Consider the following 12,499-nt stretch of genomic DNA (forward strand, 5'->3'; position numbering starts at 1 on the left):
GCTTTTGGGTGAAAAACTGAAAAAACATCGATGTCCTCATTGCCAATGAAATTCCTTGATGGGAAAAGCAGCTATTGCTTAGAAATATGTGCATGCACTTTTTCCCTACCAGAGACACTTTTGCTGGGGATTTGCAGCCGTCACCCCGTGCTGCCTCTGCTGTGCAGGTGATGTTTTGAGACCCCCCACAGCCATGACAGTGCTGACTTGCCCTGTGCCCTTGCAGTGGTCCCTGCTATGTTATTTTGCCCCATAGCTCACCATTAATTCACAATTAAGCCCATCACTTTGCGAGTCACAGTGCAGCTCCTGCTCCCGATGAGCTGTTGAATATCGTCATCCCCAGCTCGGGAGAGCCCTGGGGCAGCACATCTCCTAAACATGGGGAAAATCAGGCTGGTTCCAGCACCAGGTTGAGGTGCTGGGGTGTTTCTGGGCATCTTATGGCTGAGGTTGTGTCTGACCCTGCGTGGCCCTGGGTGCCCAGTGCTGCAGGGGGCAAGGTCTTGTGGCTGTGCCATCAGCCTGGCACTGACATGGCAGCTTGACTCTCTGCACCATCACTAGAAAACCTAAACTAAGCCTTTTTTAGCTCATCCTCTAGATTTGCTTTGAAGCTAAAGGTACATACTATTGATTTAAACAGGCTCAAAGGCACTTTTAATGCATGTATCCGGTATAGTGCACAGCCTGCAGTTATAAAACTTGTTGAGATTTTCATGGCTTTTTGTAAACCACATGTGCCTGAATGTAAAAAATTCACATCTTCCCAGAGCAGTGCCTTTCCCAGACTGAGAATTTGGTCTATTCAATGTCTCAGCAAGCAGTGTACAAATATAGACTGTGCGAACAATCCCTCAAATGTATATATGCATAAATCAAACCTGGTTTTATTGTATCTTAGGTGTCAGAAGCAGCCACCGCCCAGTTAACAGCTCAATGACAGAGAAAAACCCCCTTGCTTCCTCTCCCAGCAGCGCTTTCATTTCAGCCACGGCCACCGGCAGTGGTGGGAGGCCCCTGAGGTCTCCCACGGGCAGCAGCCCATGGGCAGCAGAAGTCTTCACGTCCAGTAGTGGCACATACAGGACCTTGGACACAATCCAGTCCTCATCCGTGTCTTCTATGGGAGAGACCTACAGAGGTCATGGGGCCAGACACACCGCAGATTTTACCGAGCAGGTGGCAGACCCTTCGCTAACACATTCTGCTTCAGAAGATCCTTCCGCAGGTGAGCTCAAGTTAGAAGTGAAAAACCATTTTTCTTGCAAGTAAAAGGAGGGCTGTTATTGTATCTTACACTTGCATGGCTCTTTTTTGCTGTCGAAAGATGTGACTGCTATACAGAATATATTATTTGGAAGGACACAGTGTGATATTTTGTGTCTGAAATATTTCAGCTCTTGCTTGACCAAAAATTGTGGTTTGGGATCTTTACAGAAAGGGCACATGTGTGGAAAGTTTCATTATGCCAAGAAAAATAATTAACTTTCAAATAATGATTCTTTTTTAACTATCGCCAGTTGCTATCTCCATTTTATAGGCAAGAAAACTTGGCAACCAAGGATTAGCTCATGTCCCTGCAGTCCCAGGGACCAGACTTGAGCTCCTGCCCTCTGTCCTATCCCTTGGACCATGCTGCTTCCCAGGGACTGAACCAGCTCAACAAATTTAAGGCGACTTTGAATGTATTCTCTGAGGTCCTTTATGCTGCTGTTTGGTCCTAGACCCTGCTGCATCACTGAAGGGATCTGATCCCCCTGACCCCGTTCTTCAGACTTCTTTACTAAAATGTGCATACTGCTCAGTGTTTTGCCCTGTCTGAACTGATTTTCAGGCTTTTCTGGGCTGTTACGGTACTTGTTTGTTCTAGCAGCATGGAGTGCATTCAGACACACAATGATGAAACCAAGTGCACGGTATCAGTAGTTCAACAGTTTTTATGTAACAGCACTTTTCTCAGCATCAAACCACATTTTTTAGGAGACAAATGTCTGTCTGTAAGGAGGTTTCACGTCTTTGGAAATTTTGTATTTACTCTGGATTGACATCTCATATTTTCTACTTGTGCATGTACTTGCTGCTTCTGCGTGTCACTGGAAGAAAGCTTGTCTGTTTATTTCACATATGTAAAAATGTAAATTTTTCTCTTTATCACATCTTAGCTACTGGAAGAAGCCTTGTGTCATTCAGCATCCCATCAAGAGAGAGAAGAACTGATTTCCCTATCACCAGCACCTCAGTTTCCACAGCAGTCACCAAAGGTGGAGGGAGGACGTTAAGGTCTCTGCCAGCCAGCACCAGACTGGCCCAAACAACAGAAATTTACATCACTAGTACTGGAACCACCAGGTCTCCAGACAATACCCATTCCTCCTTAGGAGCTCAGGGTGGTAGTAGCAGAGATGCCACCGTGTTGTCCATGGATCCATTGCTCATGGGTTCACCAACTGCTTCAGAAAGTGCTTCTCCAGGTGAGCTCTGACCTGTGGAGCTTCTTCCCATAAACCGCAAACATCTGCTCTTTGTGGAGTGAGGGCACATCAGAAGATGCTGGATGATGGCATCAGGCATTATGGAGAAAAATTTAATGCGTTACCTGTTTTTTGCCTTTGGTCACCAGAAAAAAACAGCCTTACTGCATGAGTAGTCTGCAGTACTGCACTGTAATAATGTGGCCCCAAGATTTGGAAAAGTGGAGGGGTAATCAGCACAAGATACTGCTGGGGTGATTCTGATTGGACACAAAAGGGAAATTTTTCATGATGAGAACAATCAGCCACTGGAATAATTTCCTCAGGTGGATTCCCCAGCATTGGACACTTTCAAAATTCAACTGGACAAGGCACTGGGCCATCTTGTCTAGATGGTGCTTTAGCCAAGAAAGATTGGCCCAGATGATCCTTGAGGTCCCTTCAAACCTGGGTTTCTATGATTCTATGATTTGGTGTGTTTTGTGTGGTTGTGCAGTGGTGCTGTGGGCACTGCAGAGGTGGTGTGGGCATTGCAGTGATGGTGTGGGCACTGCAGAGGTGATGTGGGCCCTGTGCTGCTCATTGCTGGACTGTAGCTCTGGGAGCAGTGCCCAAGGGAAGCAAACCGAACAGTGCTACCATGACTTGTTCTTAGTGCCCTCTTCAGGGTGTCCTCCTGCGAGCAGCACTTCCTTGCACAGGAAAGGATTGTGTCTTCACAATTTCCTCCCGGTTTAGATCTTCTGCCATGTTATATCTGTGCTGTCAGCCCAAGGGTGGTGATAGAAGAGGGCGTGCCTACCTGTTTATGGCATAGTGTGTATGAATCCATTTTGCTTTGTCCTTTCCCAGCAGAAGGCACCTCAGGAGGACGCCTGCCCAATGCTCCTCTCACCAGTACACCCAGATTGGTGATGACCACCAGCAGTGGGGAGAGGACCATGATGTCTGTGTCAGACACCCGTGCAGCATCCAGTGTGGCAGGGAGCTCCACTCCTGCTTCAGCCCACACCATGTCCTTGGACGTGGTCCTTCTGCCATCCTCAGCAGCAGCAGAGCCTGGGAGGCAGAGTGATGTTTCACAAAGTGGTGCCGGACTTGGTGAGCTCACCACAGAGCCACTGCCTGTGTTTCCTACCAACAGTTCCATGCCTTCGCCTTCACAAAGTGCTTCAGGTGGGTCTTGTGGTTTCCCAGTTTACCACAGAGGCATCAGTAGAACTTTAGCCCTTCCTTAAACCCCAGGTATCACATGTTTCAGCCTCCACTCTGCTTTCAGGGTCCCACTAGTGCTGGTTTGAAACTTGCTGGTCCTCCTAAGGGAATTTTCTGCATGATATCCAAGACCAGATCCTGCCTCCCTGCCACCATTCTCTTTCAGACACGCCATGCATCCCAATCCATTTTATTTTTCTGGTGTAAATGGGGAAAGTACAGATTACCTGGGAACCTCACTTAGCAAATAAGTGATGTTGGTCACCAAGCGCCACCTCTGCTGTGGGAATTTAAACATTCAGATTTTTGTCCTTGTATTGTTAATATATAAAATATATATACTTTTATATATACTATATATATGTACGTATGTGTATCTCTGCTTTGAAATTCCAGAGAGAGGAAAAAGAGTTTCTGGTGCTCCTACTCAGACCACGTACACCTCGACTGCACTCTCCAGTCATGAGGAGGGGACATCTCAGGCTGCTGCTCACCATGGCACATGGAGCACAGGTCCAGCAAGCCCCACATCTCATGTGGACATGGCTGGGGAGCCCCGCACCAGCCCCCTGCCATCCTCCACGGCATGGCCTGGAGCAGGGCACGTCTCGTCTGGCCGTGCGAGGTACCCAGAGCCAGAGGTCACCCTTTCATCCAGGGTCTCCACCTACTTCTCAGCTGCTGGTGAACCTTCTAGTGAGTTTTTCTGAACTTCAGGATGGCATTTGAATTAGGAAAAAACCCACTCCCTCTCCCTCCCCCTCTTCTGTGGGGTTGATAAGACCACATGTTAGAGCAGCTGTGGGTGTCATGGGCAGGATTTATAAGTGGTGGTGATTCTGCTCTTCGGTGTTGTATGTCTGCAGCTGTTGGTGCTTAACAAAAAAAAGTCTCAGGAATGAGACATGTGTCTTCTTGCTGTGGGAGACATCTGCTACCTGCCTGGGTTGGAGTAATAATTATAAATAACACAAACATGCTATTATGACTCTAATGGTACTGCTCGTCATACTGTATTTGGAGAGTCCTGTTTCCTTGGAGTAGACTTCGTGTGTTAAATCCATATTTAAGGTGATAGGTATGTGATATCTTCTTAACCTGTACTTGTCTGTGTTTATGTGTGCAATTTTACTAATCTGCCTTTCCAAACAGAATTACTGTAGAACTCACAAGTGCTCTCTGCTCTGAGATGATAGAATCAAATGCCTGCTTTTCAATGCTATTCCAGCTGTGGGCAGCAGCCATCGCTCCCTACGCAGCTCAAGTGCCGAGGAAATGACGTCCAGCCCCATCACTGACCCTGTGTACAGTTCATCAATGTCTGCTGGTGGGGGAGACAGGACGCTGCACCTGGTGACAGATGGCACGCTGGTTGGTGGCATGGAGACCTCTGTATCCTATGCCGAGACCTCCAGCTCTCCAGGACTGGCTGAGCCGGCATCGGTGGAGCACAGTGGGACGGCCAATACCTCGGCTGGCAGCGTGGGCTTTGTGACAGAGATGCTCTTCACAAGTTCTTCCAAGATACCCACTTCTTTCCAAAACGATCTCACAAGTAAGTTAGTGTCTCCCAGTGTACATTTTTTGGGGGAAGTTCATATTGTCCTGCGTTTATCTGTGTTGTATACAAAGTTCTGAGAGCCCTCAGGCACAAGAAAGGACCAGATAAACGCAGGACAAAAATGATCAGAGGGCTGGAACACTTCTCTTGTGAGGACAGGCTGAGAGAGTTGGGGTTGTTCAGCCTGTAGAAGAGAAGGCACTGGGGCGATATTATTATGACCTTTCAGTATTTAAAAGTGGCCTATAAGAAAGATGGTGACCTGCTGTAATAGGAGGAGGGGTAATGGTTTTAAACTAGAGGAGGAGAGATTCAGGCTAGACATGAAGAAGAATTTTTTGTAGTGAGGATGGCAAAATACTGGAATGGGTTGCCCAGAGAGGTGGTCAGTGTCCCATCCCTGGCGACATTCAAGGCCAGGCTGGACGGGGCTCTGAGCAACCTGATCTGGGTGAAGATGTCCCTGCTAATTGCAGGGGGTTGGACTGGATGACCTTAGAAGGTCCCTTCAAACCCAAACTATTCTATTATTCTGTGATTAGTACATGTAATGCCACCTGCAGTGCACTCAGTGGGATGTTTTCATCAAAGGACTCAAAGCCAGACCCCATCTGGTTGGCAAACCATTCTATAAGTGAAACCATGAACCCAAGCAGGGAAACTCTCATGTTTTGATGGCCACATAATTTTTTCTTGCAGCCTAACTGGTTTCTGTTGGATAGTGTTTTCAGAAGTGTTTCATGATGACCTAACTCAATCGTAGAATTAAACCATATTTTCAATACCCTATTTTTCGGTTTTAGACATTGCTGAACTTAGCTGTACATCCTGAAATTCATATTATAAGACTGACTGCACCTTTTATGGTAAACTGATTTTTTTGCAGAATGATGTGGTACTCCTTTAGGATTTCCTGACTGCAAAGCTTTCAATCAATGAGTTCATGATAAGCTGCAAATTAACATAATGTGATAATTTCATCCTGCAGAGGCATGAAGTTTGCTGTGTCTAAAAACAAAGTGACTGAAGTAAATGGATGTTCTTTATTTGGGAATAGAGGATAGGAGGGAGACGATGTGAATTTTATGAATTATGAGTGATAAAGAGAACAGATGGGTTTTCCTGCTTAGCTTGCTACAAAATATCACAGAATGCTAAGTGCTCAGTTCTGTTAGAAAATCAACACTGTAAGAATAGTATTTTAGAAACCTACAGGATTCATGGGAGCTTTGTGTCTGTCTGAGTTCACAATTTTAGAATGAACTAAGAAGTGCAGAGGGCTCCTAATTCGATAGCCATGCTTGCATGGTGCTCTAAATTGTTAGAAGAGCATGGACCAGTTCACAGACAGAACATTTAATGTATTTAGCAAGTGATTTTAATGTGACATCAAAATGCTTTCCTATTACTCTGTCTTTCTAATATTTTGTCCTTTTACTCCAGGCTTTTCAAGTAGCCATCAGCCAGCTGGTAGCATCGATGCTGAGAAAAGGACCTTGGTTTCTCATACGGATGGCACATACGTTTCAACCACATATACCAGAGGAGGAGAAAGGACCCTCCTGTCTATCTCAAATAGCAGCACCTCTGCTGACTCCTCGGAAAGTTCCACTTTTTTTTCTGAAATTTCAAACCCTTCTGATTCATTGAAGTCTTCTGTGGCCCAGGACAGGAGGAGGAACATATCCAGCGATGGCAGTTTTGTTGAGCCATCTACAGAGCCATTGCTGGTACACACTTCCAAACAGTTGACTTCTGCTTCTGCAGGCAGTGTACAAAATACAACTCTTCTCAACACTGACACCGAGTTGTTGACCACTGATAGATCATCTCTATCTTCATCAGCATTTCCAGCCTCTTCCTCAGTGTCATCACTGCATCGCTCGCTGTCATCAACACCACCCCCAACTTATTTGTTTACATCATCAGAGTCATCTGAGCCACTCTTGTCCTCTGTGATGGCATCCTCACCCCCTCTGCAGGCTTTGTCGTCCTCCTTGCCTACTTCCTCATCACTTTCCCCATCTTACTCATTAGCATCTTTATTGCCTCTGTTTTCATCATCATCATCTGTCTCACAGCCCAGCGATAGTGATCAAGCAAGCACCTCTGTGGCTACGACTGTGGTCAGGCGGGTGCCCTCCACAGCTGCTGTGGCCAGGAGCTCCCCTAGAGGGACCAACAAGCACAGTGTTACACACCAGCCCCAAAACAACACCACCTTCACCTCCCCCAGGTCTCCTCCTCTCTCCACATTGCCCATGGAACAGCTTGGTGGTCATATAGTGTCTGTGTCCGCTCCCATGACAGTAACGGAGACTGCCTCGCTGAGAGCCACCACCATCCAGGGAGGCAGCTTTGGAAAGGCAACGTCGCTGCTCACCACAACTGGTGATGCCCCAGGGACTGAGCTGACAGATGCACCTCTTACTCCCTCACCAAGTGCAACAAACCACAGCTTCATTGTCCCTGCGTTGGCAGTGACCACAGTGAAACCTCCTGTGCTGACAACACCAGCCAGTCACTGGCCAACCCCAGGTGATGCTAGCACCACGAAATCTCACAGAAGTCAAATGCCTGCTACCACTAAGCACACGTATACCACTGGTGAGAGCACAGAAGCTGTGGATCCCACCACTGCAAGGCCTGGTAAAGTCACTGAGGAGAACAGCCCTGTTATGAGTCCTTCTGAAACCCCTCCAACCAGCAAGACCACTGTGAGCATTGCAACTACTTTGGCTGCTACCAACCCAACCACTATTCCTCTGTCAAGTAGCACAACCAGGCTGAGAACATCATCTCCAGCAACAGGTAACTAGTCTAATGGCACTCATCAATGGTGGGGCCAGGAACCAGGGGGCCAGAAACGCCTGGGTCCCTCTTCAAGGGTTTTTGGAGGGTTATGTATGTATGTATGACCAGTCTGTTGTCAGCAGGGTTTGAGGATAAGAACTCAGTCTCCATGTTGGTATTTTTAAGCTAAAAGTTTAGCAATCCAGATGAACTGCTAGAAAAGGCAAACATTTCTGATAGAAATGTTGGGTTGAAATTTGAGAATTTCAAGAAAATAAAGCTGGCTGGTCTTCCAGGTAAGCATAGGATGAATTTTATATTTGTCAGTCTCTCAATGATATTGATTAAAAATACATGAGAAAAGGTGCTTGACCAACACTTGATATTTGTGTAGGAACAATTTCTGTTGTGACGTGAGGTTGTTTTCTCCGCTCCTTACTGAATAATCTCCTACTGATGGGCCTGTTGCTTCTCCTGATAGGCTATGTATTGCAATCTTGCTGAGTGTGGTGGTACAATAATTTGTTACTGCTCCAGGTTTCTTATCTTCTCAAGTAAAAACACTGACTGAAGTTTTATATAAATGGAAATCGATTCTGTGTTTGATTTCAGAAGCCTGGCCCTCATGCCACTGTGGGATATTGTGTGTGCTAGTCCCTTTAATCTCAGTGAAATACTGGCAATAGTATATATTCCATCCAATAATTAAGTATTTAAAGGTTATTTCTCAGGCTGATTGATTTTAATTATAGCAAAATAATTCACTGTAGTGAATGGATTTTTTTAGTTCAAAAACTAGTGTAATGTATCCTTTTTACCAACTGATTCACACTTTTCCCGAATTACTCTTTCCTTTAAATACCAAGATTTGCATTTAGCAGAATGAAAAAGATCCTTCTACTGCTTGAGATGTGGTGCTTTGTATGTGGGCACTCGCTGCCACGAGAAAAGGTGCTGCCCCGCTTCCCACTGAATAAAGTGCAGACTGAAGGACGGCAAAGTGAAAGGCAACGTTTTAAAATACGCCCCCTCATTTCTGGCTGCTTAGATTAGAGACGCCAGGTCTCCTTCTCACTGATGTAGCCATGCCAGGCTAGTTGAGACACGAAGGTCATGACAAGTGATGTGTCCCAATGCAGAGATTGGCTCAGGACTGCATGATGCCACGGGGTATATGGTGCTGTCAGAAATACACATACACACCTGTCCCTCACACTTCGGACTTTAACCTCAAAGCCCAGCCTTCCTGCCTCTACTGCAGCACCCGGCAGCAGCTGCAAAACAGGTACAAGTGGCATGTAAACTGTCTTGCTCGTCCTGTAGCTCCTTGTCACCAACAAGTCCACAGTCCTGCCCACGCTCTGCACTTACATGCATGTGTGATGTGCATTTGTGCCTACATGAATCATACACATGACAAGAGAAGCATTTTTGACCAGGACTTCTTTTTTTCCTTTTTTTGAAAGGGAGGTACTGGATATCTTTTCCAGAACTTGCGGGTTGAGTTGTCTAATCACACACACAGAATGGTTGTGGTCAGAAGGGACTTCTAGAGATTCTCTCGTCTAACTCATCTAGACTTAATCTCTGAAACATCTGAGACTACCACCATTAATCCCCTGAAACACCGTATCTCACAGCTGGCGTCTGCTCGCCAAGCCCTTGCTCACCCAGCGGATGCATTATGAGCAGTGGCACAGGCAGATATCGCTGCTGTCATCATCCCCAGCCTGGCGTGGAGGAGGCTGCAGCCCTGGTGGAGGAGGTGACAGCAGCCAGGGCTGCCTCCACTGTTACTGGGTCATCTCCAGACTGCATCAGTGTTCAAGCACTAGCTTTGAATCATGGGAACAGGCATTGGGTGAAACGGGCAGGACTTTGGTGAGAAGCCCGTGCTCCCATGTCTAGCTCTTGCTGTCAAGGTCCATTCTTCGATCTCTCCATCCATAACTGTAGGGTTGTTTGTCTTTGAAAAGCATGCTGAGATGTGCAGATGAGCAGTGCTGTAGGCAAGCTGGGTGTTCATATTAACATGAATCAACACTGCATCCCAAGAGCTTTTGAATGAATATTCAAGAGAAAGTGGTTTGTATTTATTCTTTCAGCTCCAACAGAATAATTAAGAACGGGATAAACAGTAAGTGCAAATGATGCAGTGAAGCATCCAATAATTCTCAGGGGATCACAGAACAGGAGACAGGTTTATCTTTTTTAGCCAAACCATTGATGATTTTTTGTGATTCTTTAACTATAGTTTTTTTTTTTTTTTCCTGCTTTTCTAGATGTGGATAAATGTCTTTCCAACCCTTGTCCTGCGCTGGCCACCTGCAACAACACCCGTGGCTCCTATATCTGTCAGTGTCCTCTTGGATATGAGCTGGAAAAAGGAAAGTGCAATCTAGGTAAGAAAACAAAAGTGAAAAAACAGGGGAAAAAAAGATGGAAACAATTATCTCTAATCTTCTAAAATAAATTAACCTAGGCTCAGACTACTTCAGGAGCTTAATGTTCCTCCCAACCACGACTTCCAACAAGAACCTCATAGTGTTTATACAAGTGCATTGTCTAACACCTGCCATGTTGGGGTGCCCCGGAGAGCAGGCGCAGTGATTAAAGGTGTCTTAAAAACACAGCAACAGAATGATGGACTCAGAGTTGTTAGTAAGGATGTGCTCCTTCTGTCCCTAATGTGTTTTACAACCCCCAAAAAGCATTCAGCAGTTTATCATAGCTCCCAGCCCTGCAAACCCTTTAGGAGAAGCGCGTGGAGCTTCTGTGGGATCGGCCATGTGCAGAAAGTTAAGCAACCGTGAAAGTCTTTGTAAGATCAAGGTCTTGTTTTGTACCTTTAGCATTTTTCTTGCAGCACAGTTATTAGTTGGGACTCAGGTTTTGACCCCGTCCTTTCAATTAGAGGACACTCAATCTCAAGGACTTACAATGTCCCATTGTAAAGGGGAATTTGTTTTCTTAGAATTTCTTCTGACCCTTAATCAGCAAGGATTAGAGGCATGGAAATTTTGCTAAGGAAACATGAGTGAGGCGTCCCTGAAGCGTGTTTTGAAACATTTACTCAAGTTGGAATGTGACAGCTTCTAATTTAGAGAGCTGTTTTGATTATGCCTTGAACTGGGATACGGGCAGATTACGTAAATACTGTGAAGGTGATTCTTATCTGATTTTTACCCAGAGTTGTTACATTAGAGCTGTCTGATATAAAATTTGTGGTGAAGATAGGCTCTGTGGATGGGAAAAAATGGAAGTCTTTATAATGTTGTCTGCAACCATATTTGTTTTTCTGGTGGAACATGAAACTGGAGCTCTGAGTTCTAATTTCCACCAAGTATCTCATGACACTTAATCCAAGATTTAGGGATATTATCTCTCTAAGTCTGGACAATTTGGATGATTGCATTCTGCTGCCATGAATCAAGTATGAATCTAAGCATGGAAAAATGCATCTTTTGGACCTCTTTTCAAGTGTCATTTTTCATTCTGTTCAACAATTTGAAAAATGAAAATGTCCTTCTACAGTGCTTTATTTTGACTTGCTGATTTGCTTTCTTTCCATGGGAGGGAGGGATAAGAGATTTAACACCTTTACCCCAAATTATTTTAAATAGCTTTGGTACCTGAAACTGTTATGTTAATAAACTTACCCAACTCTTTCTGTGTTCAGAGATCCTTTTAAATCAGTTTGTGTTTCCATTAGAAATGTATGAATGCTGCAGTGAAACGCTGGCTGTTCAGCAGCGTTGAACTCTGGAATTTGACTGGGGCTGTGGGAACATCACAGAAACCCTTGGGAAAAATCCCATGGGGTCTTTGCTTTATTGGGTCAGCGACTCTCCGGGGCAAGTTTTCTGTCTGCTGTGTGAAGGGGTTTTCCATGCAGACAGTCTCTCATGTAAGGCAGATGAAACAGCAGTTACACATGCCACAGGGGCGTGTGTTCTAACTAACTTGTCTTATTCTCCTTTCTAGTAAGACTGTTTATGGGCCAGGTCCCCCTGAAACTTAATATTACCCATGGGAAGTATGCAGAGCTCCTCCACATCGAAGGTGAAATCCTGGCGATGGTGAGTGTCATTCTGGGGATTTTGGCAATGCTGATGGGCAGGTCCCCTTTGTTCCTCCTATGGTTGTTATGGGAAGCCACAAGACTCTATAGTGTGGATTTAGCCTTTTTAATTGTTAAACTATCCTGGTCCAGTGTAAGTAAGACTGGTGAGATGTACATTTTTAAATCCTGGCATACCTCTCTCTCCTGCCCTGCCCAGGCTGTCAAGCCAGCAGGTGCGAGATCTGTCTCCTATGGGGCTTAAGACAGCACATCTGCCCAGAAAATCCTGCAGCCCTTTTGTGAAGAGGTGAGGCTGGGGTCACACTTCTGTAGCCTCCATCCTTTAGGCTGCACTGTCTTTTCCAGACCTTGAAAGGGCGTTAGTGCTCCTCC

At 45.6% G+C, this 12,499-nt stretch overlaps 1 protein-coding gene across 4 annotated transcripts in view; it reads left to right on the plus strand.

Moving 5' to 3' along the window:
- HEG1 (heart development protein with EGF like domains 1) overlaps nt 1–12,499 on the plus strand; it is a 54,112-nt gene that overhangs the window by 24,380 nt on the left and 17,233 nt on the right. For 3 of the 4 annotated variants that reach the window (XM_071810802.1, XM_065841536.2, XM_071810801.1), the window contains 8 exons: nt 905–1,231; nt 2,166–2,474; nt 3,327–3,650; nt 4,086–4,385; nt 4,918–5,244; nt 6,694–8,061; nt 10,326–10,445; nt 12,028–12,122. In XM_071810802.1, the coding sequence (XP_071666903.1) occupies nt 905–1,231; nt 2,166–2,474; nt 3,327–3,650; nt 4,086–4,385; nt 4,918–5,244; nt 6,694–8,061; nt 10,326–10,445; nt 12,028–12,122 (3,170 nt within the window). The remainder of the gene's footprint in view (nt 1–904; nt 1,232–2,165; nt 2,475–3,326; nt 3,651–4,085; nt 4,386–4,917; nt 5,245–6,693; nt 8,062–10,325; nt 10,446–12,027; nt 12,123–12,499) is intronic. The other variant, XM_065841537.2, reaches the window with a different exon arrangement.

Source organism: Patagioenas fasciata, chromosome 7, assembly GCF_037038585.1.
Source record: "Patagioenas fasciata isolate bPatFas1 chromosome 7, bPatFas1.hap1, whole genome shotgun sequence".
Classification (NCBI taxonomy): domain Eukaryota; kingdom Metazoa; phylum Chordata; class Aves; order Columbiformes; family Columbidae; genus Patagioenas; species Patagioenas fasciata.